At 38.2% G+C, this 17,151-nt stretch overlaps 1 protein-coding gene across 3 annotated transcripts in view; it reads right to left on the bottom strand.

Annotated features, from left to right (window-relative positions):
• The window catches only part of CNTN3 (contactin 3), a 340,674-nt gene that overhangs the window by 28,324 nt on the left and 295,199 nt on the right, over nt 1–17,151 (bottom strand). For 2 of the 3 annotated variants that reach the window (XM_058726205.1, XM_058726206.1), the window contains exons 14-19: nt 10,715–10,832; nt 9,708–9,866; nt 9,459–9,608; nt 7,463–7,533; nt 6,207–6,441; nt 3,624–3,739 (exon numbers count right to left, since the gene is read on the bottom strand). In XM_058726205.1, coding sequence (XP_058582188.1) covers nt 3,624–3,739; nt 6,207–6,441; nt 7,463–7,533; nt 9,459–9,608; nt 9,708–9,866; nt 10,715–10,832 — 849 coding nt within the window. The remainder of the gene's footprint in view (nt 1–3,623; nt 3,740–6,206; nt 6,442–7,462; nt 7,534–9,458; nt 9,609–9,707; nt 9,867–10,714; nt 10,833–17,151) is intronic. The other variant, XM_058726208.1, reaches the window with a different exon arrangement.

Here is a 17,151-nt window from a genome sequence, read left to right as displayed (position 1 = left end):
TTCGATTACTCTCTCTTTCCTGACATGACCAACAGAGGTATGCTTCAGCTTTCTTATAGAATATTCTTTTTTTTTTTTTTTTTAAAGAGAGAGACAGAGGCAGAGGGAGAGGGAGAGGGTGAGAAAGAATCTTAGGCAGGCTCCACGCCCAGTGTACAGCCTGATGCGGGGCTCAATCTCATGACTGTGTGAGATCATGACCTGAGCTGAAATCAAGAGCTTGATGCTTAACTGACCGAGGCACCCAGGCACCCCTCTTTTTTATTTTTTGTTTAAAAAAATTTTTTTAATGTTTATTTATCTTTGAGAGACAGAGAGACAGAGACAGAGTGTGAGCCGGGGAGGGGCAGGGAGAGAGGGAGACACAGAATCCCAAGCAGGTTCCAGGCTCTGAGTTATCATCACAGGCCCAATGTGGGGCTCGAACCCATGAACTGTGAGATCATGACCTGAGCTGAAGTCAGACACTCAACCGACTGAGCCACCCAGACACCCCTTTTTAAAAATATTTTTAATGTTTATTTACCAGGCGCCCCTCTTATAGACTATTCTTATCAGCTTAAATTTATATATTGCAAAATTAACATCTCTCTGCCTCTATGCTGCCAAACAATTGCCAGCAACAGCTAGCTTTGCTGTAGTGCTTGAAAGCCCACAAAGCCCTTTTCCACATATTCCCTTGCTTATTTCTCTTAACTATTTCACAAACTACAACCAGCTCTCAAATTATGATCCTGTGTAATGGTTTGTAAATGACAAAGTTATGAATGGGGGATGTGCATCTCCATCTTCTTTTTTAGGTGTGCAAAATATGTTTTTTTCTTAAATTTTCTTTAAGTTAATTTGATTTAACCACGGAGCTTCATATCCCACTCATCTAATGGGAAAATCAACCTCAATCACTGCGGGGGTCCCTATTCCCAAACCCTCGCCAAGAAAACTTACTATTACTGGTTTGATCCCGTCAGTTCCTGGACCGTGCTTGGGAAATGGGAAATCAGTGATCATTGCTGCATATGGGAAATACATCTGTTCCCTCCTTGTGGTCTTGCTACCAACGTGGACACTGCCAGGTAGAAAGCTATGAGGCCCCCAAGATTTTATAAGCCTCAGATGTTTGTTTCCACCAAGGTCACCCAAAATTTCTCTTATATTTTTTCCTCAGTGGCATTTCTCTCTTCTTACCCTCCAGGATACATGAAACTAGCTCCTTAAGGGCTTGAGCTTTGGAATCTAGGAAGCTAGGAAGAAAGGGCTCTTACAGGCAACTTCTCTTGACAACCATCATAAACTCTCTGGAGGCAAAGCAGCTTAGAGTTGAAGAACTGCTTGAGGATATTTACTGGGGAAAATTCCATAAGTTCATATTTCAAAATTCTTCTGAGATATGACTTGTACTTACGTGTTATCATTATGAGCCAGAAACTGTGAAAAGCATATCAAGTGTCTAGTATCATTCAATACTCCCCAAATCCTAATGAGGTTGAGCCAACTACTGCACCATTCTGCAGGTGAGGAAAATGAGGCTCACAAAGTTTATGCAACTTTTCTAGCACATCCAGGGAATGACAGAGTCAGGACTTGAGCTCGGGTTTGAGCTCAGAACTACTTTCCTTTGAATTTCCTTCCATCCGACCTATCTGTCCCAACAATGCCACTGCTGTAATCATTTGGGAGCTACCACGGGCTGCCCACCACCTTTCAGTGCTTCCATTCACTGTCCTGGAATTAAAGGAACTTTCCAACTAAATGTTCTTGGCTTCCTTTAAGATGCTGATAAAGTTGGTTTGCTGTATCTGTGTGGGGTTTTACTTCTTTAAGTCTGGGCAGCTCTGTCTCTGATTAAGTTTCTTCGTGTCAGGACCTGAGTGTCCTGTGTTTAAGGGGCAAGAAGATATTTCCCTATGGATGCCTACTAAAAATATACATTAATAAGACTCATTCCTAGATGTTTGGGTTCAGGGAGTCCAGGGAGGGCTCTGGGGGTTCAACTTTAGCAAAAATTTGGGTAATTCTGGTGCAGGTAGCACATGGTGCCCTCTTAGAGCACCACTGCTTTAGTCTGCCTTTTCTCTATGTTATCACCAATATTTATTCAAGTCAATGTTTGGTTATCAGAAACAGAAACTCTCTAAGTTCAAATATAAAGGGGGTTTACTGAAAAGAAGGGCAAGGTGCCATTATGAAATAGAAGACAGTGAGGTGACTTAAGAATTGCACAATTGTCAAAGAGGTATTCTGTGTTGCTTTCTCTAAGCCTTCACGGGTCTCTGTCTCCTCCATTCACTGGAGTTGTATGGGAATATGTCTGTTCCATCTCATCTCTGCAGACCAGCTTTGTCCTGCTTGCCCACGGCCTTCACTTGAGAAGCCTTAACCGAGTCCTAAATTCGACATATCACTGCATTACACTCAGTGATTACAATCTCTATATTGCTTAGTGCAACATAATAAATAAGAATCTGACTAGCTCAGCTTAACTGTCTATGGATCTGATGGCCACCGTGGTGCAATAATTTGAGGTTACGTAGGCAAGTGGTGGGGTCTATGGTCCTGTGTTGCAAATGTGCCTGTGAAAACCTTCACTGAATCAGGAGTTACAAACGTGAGGGAAGTTTCCAAAAAAGATGGCTGTGGGTCGGGATGAAATCATAACTATAACTCTTGTAATATCACTGTCAGAGAAGTCTTAAGACTTTTCATCTTGTGAGTTCTCAGCTCAACTGCTCCCACTTCCAATTGCTCCCTATTAAACATGGCACCCAGTCTGGATGGTTCTTCTCAACATTCAAAGCCATTGGAGCCTGGCTCTCCTGTGTCTATCTGTAGTTGTCCTTCCCACAGGAACTTTCTTCTGCAGACGAGTTTCTACTCCTCTACTTCTCCAACATGCCTTCCTTAATCTGGAATGTTTTCCATTTTCTCTGTGTCTGCTTACTTTTCCTTTTTAAAGTTTAAATTTATTTTGAGAGAGAGAGAAAGTGTAAGAGAGAGAGAGAGGTGGGGCAAAAAGACAGAGAGATTCCTAAGCAGGCTCTGCATTGTCACCAGAGAGCCCAACACAGGGTTCAAACTCACAAAATCTTGAGATCATAACATAGGCTGAAACCGAGAGTTGGATGTTTAATCCCAGGTGCCCCCAAACAGAGTTCTTTGAAAGTAAGAATTAGGTCCCAGACTTAAGGCAAGAATTAAGTTACAGACAGCTATCTTCTCAAGAACCTAAAAGAGTGCAATGTAACAAGGCCACCAAAAAAGTAAGACAAAGAGCTGGAGGAAAGAGTTTTCCTGTTGGCATAAATATCTTTGAACTTAATAATGCAATTCAATCTCATTCTTATTTTCTAGTCAATCTATTTAAAAGATTTAGCTCATCTGATTGATATATGATCTCCTTCCATATTACTGTTTTTTTTCCCTTTTCTATCCCAAGTTATGTTCATTCAACTCGTTGAGTTAAACTCAATATCCACTGATAATCACATGGGACAATGTGGTGGTAAAATTTCAATAAAAGTCAGACTTTAGTTAAGATGTCATTGTTAAAAAGAAGTTTAAATTAAAGGAGACAAGGCACCACAGCAACATACATACACAGTCTAATTAGTTTTAAAAGAAATTACCTCATAGCCAAGTAAATGTCCATTGCTTAACTTCCAAGGAATGGTGTTCCATGACACTTCAATTTCTGAGGAAGACAGGCTATTTGCAGACACTTGAGATGGAGCTATTGTAGGCTCTGTTTGGCAACAGAAAGTGAAATACAGTTATTATTTTGGTACTTAATTCAAAAATCTATTGAAGCTTTTGTTTTCAAAAAAGTACTATAATGTATTTGAAAATTCAACTAAGTAGATTATAAAATTATTTGAAAACACGAACCACGTCTTGGTCTATTTCCATTCCTTGGGAGTCAATGGGCTTTTCCTTGCTAAACAGCCACAGGAACCTGTTCTTTCCTCTGTTGTACTTTTTTTCTTGGTACCTTTTCTTCCCTTCTTTTCCTTTGTTCTCTCCCCTTCATCCCACAGCTCTTGCTTGGGCACTCCTATGCCCACAAAGGCTGTCTGTTTATTTATTTATTATGTTTTGCCAAACAAAGTCATGCTTTACAGAGTTCATTTATTCAATAAGCATTTAGTGAGTGCCTTCTGTATTCAAGGCCCATAACAGGGGCACACTCAAGTAAGATGGGCCAACTTCCAGGAGTTCACTGTTCTGAAGGAGTAGACAGGCATGCACAGAACTTATAACACAACAAAAAGATCCTTTTGTAATAAACAACTCTTAGCAGCTTTAGGGGCTCACAGTGATTCTCTCCTCTCAGGGCACAGCTCTGAGCAGAGGCTCCCCCTGCCCTGATATCCATTTCTGTGTTAAATGATCCTTCTTCTGGGCCATGCTTATTGATAGTGAGACAGAGTCTTGGTCCAAGGAAGGACCTATCAGACTTTTTCTCCTGAGTATTTGAAATTTGGTTTGGACAAATAAGGAAGGAGTACTTGAGGTCAGTCAACCCCGTGTGACACCCTACAGAGGTAGATGGTTTCTGAGGCCCCAGAGCTTCTCTGATTAATGATCTTTATGAGGTGTGCTGTTTAAAACTTCCTTTGATTGGATAAGTCCTAGTATATTTCCACCAAATCCCTTACCTTTCTCACAGATAAGTCAAATCTGTTTCTGATGTTTGAAATAGAAAGACCTTTACCGAACTCATCATTAGTGGCAAGAATAGTAACAGAAGGAGGAAAGGGCAGAGGAGGAGAGGGCGAAAGTCTGTAGTTGTCCCTCCTTCTAATTGCCAGCCTTTCCAATCCACGGTGCACAGGGTAGGCAGTGTCTGAAAACTCCCTGGTTAACTGCCATCCTTCCACAGATCCTTGCCTTTGTAATGAAAATCTTTGGCAACTCTTGGAAATGGGGTCTGGCTATTAACATGAAGACTTTTTTTTTTTTTTTTTTTTTTGCAAAGGTTTATACTACCTGTTTGTCTTTCTCTCCGAACTCTGTAGAAAAAGAGAGGATAAGAATAGTGTCGGGGGTATTAAAAAAATTGAGTCTTCTTATTATTTTATACACAACAACTGTGGACCATGTTTTTCAATTTACTGCAAGGTGCTGGGGGTAGAGAAGACACCGTATAACCACATTTCATGAGTTCAGAATGGTTAAGAGCGAAGGCTCTGGGTTAAAATACTAGCTTAGCAAGTCTGTATGGAGTGTGGCAAGTCTATGAATTTCTCTTATTAAATTTCCATTTTCTTATGTATAAATGGACAATAATAATAGTGCCTACGTGTAATTCCTCCTTGGAAAATCCAAATTAGATAAAGTCTGGCAGATGGTAAGTATTCAATACATGTTAGCTCCTGTCATTCTTATTAAGTAGAACCCCATGTGAGAGCCAATATTCACCTGCTTTTGTCCCATAAAATGGCAATTTCATATGATTCTCCTAATAATAGTATTTTCTAAAGAGATACCATAGTTGGGGCAGGTGTATAAGAAAGGCAGAGAAGTGGAATGGGTCCAGAGTGGACTGGCTGGAGCTGGTGCATCACATTCTCGAGTCTGCCCATTGCACACCTCTCCATGTCACACTTCCCGTCCTCTCTGTCCACCCTGCTAACATCCTATTTGCAGGTCACAGGAAACACTATAAAACCTGAGATTAGGGCATTCCCAAGAGAGTATCTTAATCTTATCCCCAAAAGAAGAAAGTTGTGGAAAGCTGTGTTGTTCCTTGCTTCACAAACTGGGACTTGAATGCACTCTTCATCAAGATTTTTATAAAGGTTATTTACTTGGACAGTGGGGGAGGGGCAGAGAGAGAGGGAGAGAGAATCCCAAGCAGGCTGTATGCTGTCAGGTTGGAGCCTGACTCAGGGCTCAAACTCCCAAACCATCAGATCATGACATGATCAGAAACCAAGAGTTGGCTGCCTAACCACGTGAGCCACTTAGGTGCCCCAGCTTATCAAGAGATTTTTAACCAATAGTTATATCCTCTGATTAGTTAGTGAGTCTGGTACTTCCAAGTAGGCATGGTTGATGTTTACCACCTGAAATGTGAATCTCACTGTGACTTCAGTCATTATCCTTTGGAAGAAATTTATCTGAAGTCACAAAGAACTTCCAAATCAGTTTTTGGAGCATAAGTGGTTTATTAGGTTGGAACTGATATATAATCAAAATGTTTTCCATACCTTCTTCTGCAGAGAACACAGTTGTCACCGGGCTAAATGGTCCTTCGCCTTTGTTATTATAAACACCCACTTTAACTTCATACAGTGAAAATGGCACGATGCTTTCATTCCTAAAGACATATCTTGGGGTATCAGGAGATGTAACCACTGTCTGGATCCAGTTGGTAACTCCAAGGGGACGGAAAGCAACAACATAACCAAAACCTTCACCATTCTGCAGTTCTTCGGGGACTGGCTACAAAGGAAAGACATATTAAATTACCCTTACACATGAGAGTGAGATAAAAATAAATGGAGCTATAATCCTTATTCTTTTGCAAAACCCATCAAATAATAATTGACATCGTATTAAGCGGTTATATAAAAAAAAGGAGAAAAAGGTCAGTGGCACAGTCAGCTGCTTTTAAACAGACATATGCCACTCTTTCATAGCCATCCAGATAACTAATTAGAATTTTCTAAAGTTATTCAAATCTTTTTGAGCACTCTGTAGCTCCAATGTGACTTATGTATCATAAGATACGCTTTTAGTTGAATATACCTCATCTCTTAAATCAAATAAAAATCATCTAATCCCTAATGTTGAGTCTAAGGAAAGAAATTGCCCACTGATTAGATGGCTAAATACAAAAGGAGTAAAACTATAAAAAAAAAAAAAGAAAGAAAGTAAAAACAGTGTATTAAGGTCAAAGTTGTGTTTAGATCATATCAAAAATTCCTACTGACACTCCATCACGATCTCTTAACTTTCTAATTTTTCATCAACATCTTCAAACAACACAGCCAATTCTCATGCTTTCTGACTTCAAATGTGTTAATTAAAATTTTTCCTAATTACAACATAAAGCAAGAGCTGAGAGCATGGCCAGGAAGCAAGCACCTGCTGGAATCAGTGGGTGTGCATCAGTGGGGTTACAGCTGCATGGGAAGCCGTGAGGACAGCTTGAGAGAAAACAGCCAGGACTTGACTCTCACCCCTATGTTTACCAGCCAAATGACCCTGGGCAAATTATTTAATATTCTCTATGCCTTAGTGTTTTCATCTATAAAATGTTCCAAGAGTGAAATGGAAAACAAAACAAAACAAAACAAAACCATACACAAAATGCTGGAAACAGTGATCAGCATAGAGTGAGCATTCAAAAATTTAAGCTACTAGCATTACCACCCCCTCCAGTACCACCACCACTGCCACTCAGGAGGCCATGGTGGGAACAACAACCCCCCGTGGGGGAGGATGGTGCCCAGACACTTACATCCCAGGTTATCACCAACTCAGACCGGCTCCCACCTCCTCCACTGACTTCTGAAGGAGGCACTTCTGGAACTGTGTAGGTTAGAGACACAGAGATAAAACCCTATTTGCATTTGGTGACACTTATGTGAAAGAAGATTCAGTGCTGCCTCTTTTTTTTTTTTAACGTTTATTTATTTTTGAGACAGAGAGAAACAGAGCATGAACGGGGGAGGGTCAGAGAGAGGGAGACACAGAATCCGAAACAGGCTCCAGGTTCCGAGCTGTCAGCACAGAGCCCGACACGGGGCTCGAACTCACGGACCACGAGATCATGACCTGAGCCGAAGTCGGCCGCTCAACCGACTGAGCCACCCAGGTGCCCCAGTGCTGCTTATTTCTAATAGTTGAAGTAATCTGATCACAGGCACATTATACATATGCGTATGTGTGTATCTGGATCATATAAAACATATATGCAACGTGTGTGTGTGTGTGTGTGTGTGTGTGTGTGTGTATCTTTGGGGAGATCAAATAATTTACATTTGCATGAAATTATCAAAGATTCAAAATATCTCAAATAGTAAGAAAAAAATGACTCTGTATAAAGGTTAATACAACAGGGGAAAGTGGTTCACTAGGTATGATGGGAAATGAATCCAGCATGAACATTTAACTTGGGAATATTCCACAGTAGAGATCTAACTGGTGAGCCAACATTGGCTTTACCTAAAAAAAAATGACCTAGACTCAAATCCTCAAATCTTGTTAAGACCTGCTCTTTATAAACCTCACACAGGTGTCAGATTCCTTACTTACACTGAGAACTTCATGCTTCCTAAGTTCTATGACATAACTAGAATAGAAGTTCCCTGAAGGTGGTCTTTGTTCCCAGCTGTACCCACCATATCTAGAACATGCTGAGCACACAGTAGACACTCCTTAAATACGTGTTGTGGGGGGCAACAGGGTGGTTCAGTTGGCTAAGCATCTGACTCTTGATTTCGGCTTAGGTCATGATCTCATGGTTTGTAAGATCAAGCCCTGCCTTTACCTTTGCACTGACAGTGTGGAGCCTGCTTGGCATTCATTCTCTCCCTCTCACTCTGCCCTTCCCCTACTCCCGTGCTCGTTCACTCTCTCTCTCAAAGTAAATAAATAAATATTTTAAAAAAATATGTGTTGTGTGAATAAATAAATGGACTACAAAGATCAGCAAGGTTCCCCTATTTCTCATAATTCCTGCCGGAAATGTCACATGCATTGTCCTGAGTAAAAAACCATCATTAAAATTACTGAAATGTATTCCCTGACTTCTATTTTGGCTTAGTATCTAAAGTGATATGTGAGCTGTACTTCAAACATCCTTTTAATTAGTATTAATTAATATTAAAGATTCTGAAAAGGAAAGTCTATTGATTCTCTCAAATGCTTCAATAATGTGATACTATGTACACTTCCTAATTTCCAGTTTCAATGTTAGGATATTATAAAAGAAGTCTTATGGTTAATACTAATAGTTTCCCCAAATATAAAATTTTAACAGTGATTCTCTCTTAATCATTGAGGGGTCAAAATATTCATAATCACCAGTAACTTGAGCTCATTCATGGAGCATAGTGGCAAAATGAGATTTCCTAGCAGCAGAACTCCCAAATGTCATTATCCTACCAATTTGTCAATGCTTGTTATAAATGAAAACAGCATTTCCTTTGTTAACAGGGTGACTATGTCAGATAGTAATTATAACCTTAAGTGACAAAAACATATTTACTCAACATGCACTAATATAACGCTGATGATGGACTGAACTTTTGGAAATGTCACATTACATTAGAATCACTTATATGAGTGTCTTTTGACAAATGCCATATGGCCAGTTCTGCCATTAGATAGGTCAGATAATTGCAATAATGGATTTTTGAGGTTGATTCCCTGCTGGCCTGGAGACCAATGCCAAGAGAAATGGAAATACACACCCTATTAACCCATTTGACTCAGAAAACAAAAACACTAACCTGCCTCTTCAGTTCTTACTTTTTCTGAGGGCAAACTGGGTTCTCCACCTCCAATTTTGTTGCTGGCTACAACCCGAAATTCATATTCCACCCATGGATTTAACTCGACTACAGTAGCTGTGTGTGTTTTCCCATCAATGATTTCAGGCACTAAAAAGGAATATATCAGAGAAGTGACAGTCTGCATGTCTTGGCACTGACTTAAAATCCATTTATATTTACCAATGGCATTTGACTCTCTTCTTTTACCTGTTGTGGCAGTTTGCCAACCCACGGAGAAAGGGGTCCTCGCCTGGACAGAATAGGATATAACTGGGCTATGGTTATCTGTACCTTCTTTCCAAGAGAGTTGGGCTGTTGTATCTGTAATTTCATCTACCTTCACATTTTCTGGTGGTCCAGGTGAACCTAAGGAAAACAAAAATGCAAACACTCCGTAGTAATTCCATAAATGTCATCTTTTATACCAAAGTGAAGAATGTGTGACATGATCCATTCAATACCTACAACTGATCCTAATTTCAAAACTACTTGGGAAGAAGGGCATCTGCCTAGCAATACAATAACCACTTTTTCTTTTTGACTTTTCTGCTTTTAGATATTCAATCTGGATGTGAGTCAGTAATTTCAAAATCATGGTATTCTGGGCCTGCAAATGACACCCGCTTTTTGAGGCCTCTGTTCAGTAGGATTACTGCACCTTTCCAAATTCTGCATCTTTTACTTTTGGCATGATTTCTTTTCTTTTAATTTACTGATGCACATCTGTAGTTCCTAGCTTGCTGTCTGGAGTTGTTTTATTCTATCATGTCCTCTGGTCCTTTTTCCAGCCCAGTAGCAAAGCAGTACCTTGGACAGTAGCTCGGATTGGCAAATTCTCTCAGGCATTCTGGATGATCCTGGTGTTCTGGAAGTTGTCATATACACACTATCACTATTCCCTTTCATATTAAACACTGTCGCTGTATTAATGACATGCTCAAAAACACATCAGCTTGGCAGCAGCTGTGAAATGCTTATTACAGTGAGAGCTATTTGAAGGGCAGAGCTGAGATATTTATTTTGTTGAATTAGCACCCATCCGTATTGTCACATCCTCTATAGACTATTTGGGGGGGGATCAAATCAATAATATAACTCACATGCTCATATGTGGTCTCATGGTTTTTCCTCCAGTATGAAATTATTAGTGGAGATGTAAAACAAACAAACAAACAAACAAACAAACAAACAACCACTGAGGCATTCATATCTACCTCTTACTATGAGGTCGGCGGCAGATGAAACACTGTCCACCCCCGTCTGCACCATACACACATATTTTCCACTGTGTTTCAGCTGAATGTTTCTGATCATTAAATCTCCAGATGAACTCTGTTGGGAAAAAACAGGTAAGGAACACACTGTCATTTTGAAAACACAGACAGTCTTGAAGGCTGTAGCCAACAACACCATGGAGATGAAACCCATATTTAGAGAGAAGACCAAGGTGGTTCAAGACTGTAGATTGCTACAATGGAATGTATGGAAATAAAAACATGTTAAAACCATAAGTGATTGCAGATATATATTTCTGTATCTAAATAAACAACAAGCTTCCTTCTGGACATTTATGGGTTCAAAAGTAAATAAGGGCAGAGATTATGGTCTCAGAGTCTATTTACTTCCATCCACTAGGATGACACTTCTTTTTATATCCACAGCTCAGCACCGGCTCAACTCTTCTCTCTGATTCCAACCTCTCTGCAATTATCTGCCTGAGAAGAGGAGAGAAGCATTTAGGTATCTGGTGGGAGATAAATACAGCGGGACAAGAGGATTACCGTGGTTGAAACACTTTTCTGAACACATTGGAGCTTAAAAAGCCTAAAGCCATTTAATTCTTTCAATACAGAATTTAGGAACAGTCAGTATGAACCCCTCAATAAGAAGAAATTAAAACACTTTAAACCTGAAAAATAACAGCTGTCCATAAAGACATTTGCTGGCATCCTCTAGCACCAATTAATGGAGCAAATGCATTTCTAAAAGCTCAACTTCAAATGTCCTCATTTAAAAAGAATATAAAATCATGTTCATAAAAGTATTTACTGCAGGCCAGTTGCACACATTAGTAAAAATATGGATTAAAATAAAGTGATTTGGCAAGCAAAGCTCTTTGAACATGATCACTTACTGAAAAATCTCTAAACTGGTACATAAGAGGAAGCAATAGTGTTTATCGTATTAATTAAAAGGACAGTTTTACTCTTAAGTTTTCCTAGTATTTTTTAAAAGATGGATTCCACTACTGTGCTTCTAGGTAATTTCCTAAGATCTCCTACAGGGTAATTCCTCAAATATTGCTTCCTATCCTTTGGATTCTTAATGGGCTATATATTCTCTGTTGGTCAGATTCTGTGGCTTTAGCCTGAATTTCTTGAGTACTGGGAGAAAGCAGATGTGAGGTGATTGATGGCTGTAATTAAATGATAATCCAAAAACTGTTAAGTTTGCACATTTTACTTTCAAGTTGAACTTTTTTCTTTCCCTCCCTCTCTTTCTCCTCAGGGTTATTTAGAAATTTATCCCCAGGACAAAACTTTCAATGCTTGCTGACCTTTAGAAACTCTTCAGGTTTTATGAGCTCCATACACTCACAGGAGGTTGATTATCATTTCTATAGAAATCTCTTATTTTCAGGGAAGTAAGAACCGTTACTATTAAATTCCATCAAGGCATTAGGTCAGTTCTTATTCTTGCTTATGTTTATTTGCTTATTTTGAAAGCAGTTCGGTAAAAGAAAATTGGAACTGGACTTTCTTTATGCCCTTAGACATATAAATACATCTTTTAGCCACACTTGTTGTTTGTATCTGTTGAAAGAGTAAGGAAGAGACAGATATTGACTTGTCATTTCTTTTCACTTATGGTATGAATGGGTGAAGAAAGAAATAATTAGTTTGCTTATGTCAAAACCAAATCATCTTCCTGAAGAAATGTAGTTGGGCTCACCATCAGGGAAAATAGAATTTTTAATTATCTTTTTACAATGTAGAGTGGAAAAAAGAAGCAATTAACTGAGAGGTGTAGACAGCAGGAACCAGTGACTTTTTTCCAGCACTAACATAAAGTTGAGCGGATGAATACATAAATGGAAAATAAAATTTAGCAAAATTTAAGATGGCTGCTCTCTTTAATTTCTGTCTCTCTCAATAAAGCATATTTGTATTGTTCCTCTTCAACTGTTTCTTCTCTCTTACTCTATTTTTTTAATGGATCAGTACAGAGAATTAAGATTCATCTTAACAAAAGTTCATTGAATGTTTGCCATGTTAGGTTCACTCAAGGATAGCAAAGTATCTAATACATGGTCTCTGCTCTCTAGAATGTAAACCCATACCAGGGTAACAGATATATACATGTGAAACAAATTATTTTCATAAATATAGAAAAGTTATGTATTGAAAGTTAAACTAAATTACATGCCACAGACCATTTGTAGATAACTTTAGAATTAATGAGATAGAAAATTCCAAGCCCTGCTGAGGATTTGGGAGGAACTGGAACTCATGATGATTAGTACGACCATTCTGGAAAACTAGAAGTATCCACCAAGGCAGGACATAAGCATAATCTATGACCCAAGAATTCCATTCGTAAGTATAAACCTTACAGAGATGTATGCCTATGCTCATCAAAGACATTTACAAAAACGTGCGTAGCAGCACTGTCCATAAGAGATAAACTATACAAACAACTTAATGTCCATCACAATAAATAAGTAGTGGAACACTCACTTAAGGAAATACTATTAGACCATGAAAATGAATGAACCATAACTACATACGTCAACATGGCTGAGTCTCAGCATCAAAGACATAAATCAGAAGAGACAACATTATAGTAATCTGTCGTATCACAGATGTAGATTGTGGTTTTCTTTCAAAGGATGGGTAGCACCATGAAGATTTCTAGGATATGGGTCATGCTGTTTCCCGATTTCAGTGTTGGTTACCTGAGTGTGCTCATTTTGTAAAAAGTCATTGAGTTATACACTTATGATCTGTGCATTTTTTGGTCTAATATAATAGCTCTCAAAATTCAGTCATTACTACATAAGACTATATGTTTATATGCTCCACATTAAAAAGGGGCATAGGCTGAAGTTGTAAAATAACATGATTCTAATTCTAAACTCCAATTTCTTTCACAAGAATTAAATATTTGATAATAATAATGTAAGTAATTGTGCCAATTAGAACATCCTATAATTTCTTATCAAGATGTAATTGAATATTCTGACATTGCAAAAAGATAAAAAAGGAAAAGAAAATTCCCAAGGGAAGTTTCACTTATGTCAAACCAGTTCTTGTCCTCATCAGTTTTTCATTGCTCTTGGTTACAATATAGTTGATTGCTGACTGACTGTGATAAAGGTGAGAGAAGAGGTATGTCCAGAAAAACACCAGGAAAATTAGTAAAGTAGTACTCAAGAAAACTGAAAAAAGTTGTCAAAATGTGGCAAAGCAGTACTCACTAGATTATTTTCTTAACATATTTATCAATAAAATGTCATCCATTACTTAGATATATTTAGATTCAAATGAAACAACTTAGGAACATTAAAATCATCAAGCACATTCTTAGGAACACTATTAATTCTTTGAATAAAAAATAGCTTGGACTGATGAATGGATAAAGAAAATGTGCTATATATGTATATATATATATATATATATATATATATATATATATATATACTTATACGTATACATATACATACACACATACATCCATACAATGGAATATTACTTGGCAATCAACAAGAATGAAAGCTTGCTATCTGCACCACGCAGATGGAACCAGAGTGTATTACGCTTAGTAAAACAGTCAGAAGAAGACATATACCATATGATTTCACTCATATGTGGAATTTAAGAAACAGATGAGCATAGGGGAAGGGAAGAAAAAAAAAAGATAAAAAACAAAGAGGGAGGCAAACCATAAGAGATTCTTAAATACGGAGAACCAACAGAAGTTTTCTGGAGGGGAACGGGTGGGGGGCTGGGCTAAATGAGTGATGGGTATTAAGGAGGGCACTTGTTGGGATGAGCACGGGATGAGCACTGGATGTTATATGTAAGTTAGGAATCAATACATTCTACTCATGAAACCAACACTAAACTGTATGTTACCTAACTTGAATCTAAATAAAAAAAAAATAGCTTGTAGCTTGTTTTCTATTAAATTAGTCTGTTAGTATTTCTTTGTATTGTTTTCCTGAACTCACCCATTTCTCCTCTTCCTTCAAATACAGTGGACCAGAACTGGACAGATGCAGAGTCAAAGCTTCATTTTTTAAAAAATCTCCCCATCCCTACTTCTCTTAGATCTCCCTCTCAAAGCACAGCAGTGCAATTCTCAGTCTTTCCCTTTTCAGTGCCATTGATCAGAGATTTACTCAGAAATGGAGACTTTACTAATGGGACAGGCCTATTCTAATCACTTACAGGACTCTGAAAAGCAGGAGACATTTCACTAAGTTATATGAATTGTAGATTTTCTGAAATGCCCTATCTTTTAAAAATAAGATAATTTACTCAGAACTACTGATTAAGCATCCTCCTGCACTTCAGTCACAAGGGATACAACAGTGAACAAAATAACTGTCCATACGTTCATGGAGTTTGCAGTTGAAAGACAGTCATTAATCAAATGACTATAACATACCAATGTAAAATCACAAAGTAATAACGCAAGCTCGAGACATAGAGGTATCTATGATTTTCTGGAGTTTTGGTGAATTGATAGTTGAACTGATATTTGCAATACGAGTACAAGCTACCTAGAAAAAGAGGGTTAAGAAAAAGGCACTTAAACATATACAAAAATGCTAAGGCAAGTGAGAACATAGACTATTTAGGAGTACAGGGGAGAGAGGATATCAGGGGTATAGTTAATCCACAAATTGTTGATTTGTCCCCAGAAAACTTAAAGCTCATTGCAGATAGTTTCAGGTTCATATTTACACCTTGATGACAATGAAATTTTAAGTGTTTTCTATTTAAAAAAAAAATTTAAGGCTTTGCTAGATTTACTTGATTACCCAATTATTTGTTCATCTAATCATGTAGATGTCCCCTAGAAAAAAATTACATCTAGAACATGTTACAGGTATAAACAGTAAATGGATTTATAAGCCAAATCATCTTTGAAATAAATGCTAAGGGAAAATTCAGGGTGCATGAAATATAGAAGAGGAGCTTATTAACTTTTCCCTATATTTTCTTAGGTGATGATGCTAATGGAATTTTTGATGTAATTTAAAGAGTGCTCTGCTCTGAAAAAAATACTACATGATGTGATAACCATGCCAGGCAAAAACAAATAAGCAGACAGATCATTAATAATTATAGGTTGGCTGAAAGTACACTGTGATATCTACCATATGCTAAAAATCAAGGTATAAAATAAACCTTAGAACTCAGGAAACCTCTTGAACAGTGCAAATGTAGCATAAACTTTAATATAACAAATTATCAGCAAAAACTAATTTCCTAGTAAGCACTCTGAATGTAAATGCTGCTGCTGGACTGCCAAGAAGCATAATTTTCCAGTTTACGGGGGGAAAAAAGCCTTTGACGGCTATTTGGAAGGCGAGGCTGGATAAGTGATCCACCTCCTTTTTGTCGCTTTACGCGGCCTGTTATTGCATAGATTCCAATGTTAATCATTCATCCTATCGCTGGGTTGCCTTCCAAATCCTGACACTGCATGTAAATCATATGCAGGTGCCTTGAAAACAGTCAAACCTGCTGGTTCCTTTTGGAATCTGGGTGGTGTTTTCCTCTGTGAAGGTCCCTGAAGGAATTGTTGGTAGACATGAATGTCTGACCAACCAAATTACAACGTGCCCCCACCATCAATCCAAAACAGCTGCAGTAAGGTCACTTCCATTTCGGATGTACACTGTTCAGGCAAGGAGGAAAAATAATTAGCAGTCCTGAGACCGGAAAAACAGGTCCTAACACTAACAGTCTTAATTTGTTGACTGATTAACATCTTCCTTGGAAGTTTTCTGAAGCCTAGCTGTCTGAACAGATGATACTAAAGGCAGAAAATGTGTTGTCTGTTCATATCAAAATTTACTTTATTTTCTTTGATACCAACAATTTGGAATAATTGTTCCCTTACTGGATTGAGAGCTCCAGCTTGTTCCATCATAATGGTTTTTGGAAGAGTGACACATAAAAGATGACAAAAACTCAGGCAAAGGCACCTCATGCATATTTTAGGTCATGTCAAGTGCTCGTTTGCTGTAAGGTATCAGCTTTTCTACTGCAAATCAAGTTCATATTAACAATATGGGACACTTTTTTTCTGGAGGGCGGTGTGTTGATGGAGGACCTAACTAAGCATCCGTGATTTCAGGATGCTTACTCTTTGTTCCCATAGTAATTTTAACTCAATGTTTTCTAGTGACTTCATTCACTAGAGTCACACCTCCACAATTTGGTTTCCTGTATCCTAGTACCAAATGCTCCTTACTTTTTTCTTAAAATTATAAACTTTCTTAAGCTTACATTTATATGGAAATTGATATGGAAAATGTATGTTTTCATCTTAAACAGAAAACTGCTGACCAAAATAATCATTACCTGCCAAAATGAATACGGTGAGTAGAAAACAGCACAAAGGACACACTGTCCAC

Source organism: Neofelis nebulosa, chromosome 4, assembly GCF_028018385.1.
Source record: "Neofelis nebulosa isolate mNeoNeb1 chromosome 4, mNeoNeb1.pri, whole genome shotgun sequence".
Taxonomy (NCBI): Eukaryota; Metazoa; Chordata; class Mammalia; order Carnivora; family Felidae; genus Neofelis; species Neofelis nebulosa.
This window is presented reverse-complemented; position numbering and strand designations above follow the sequence as displayed.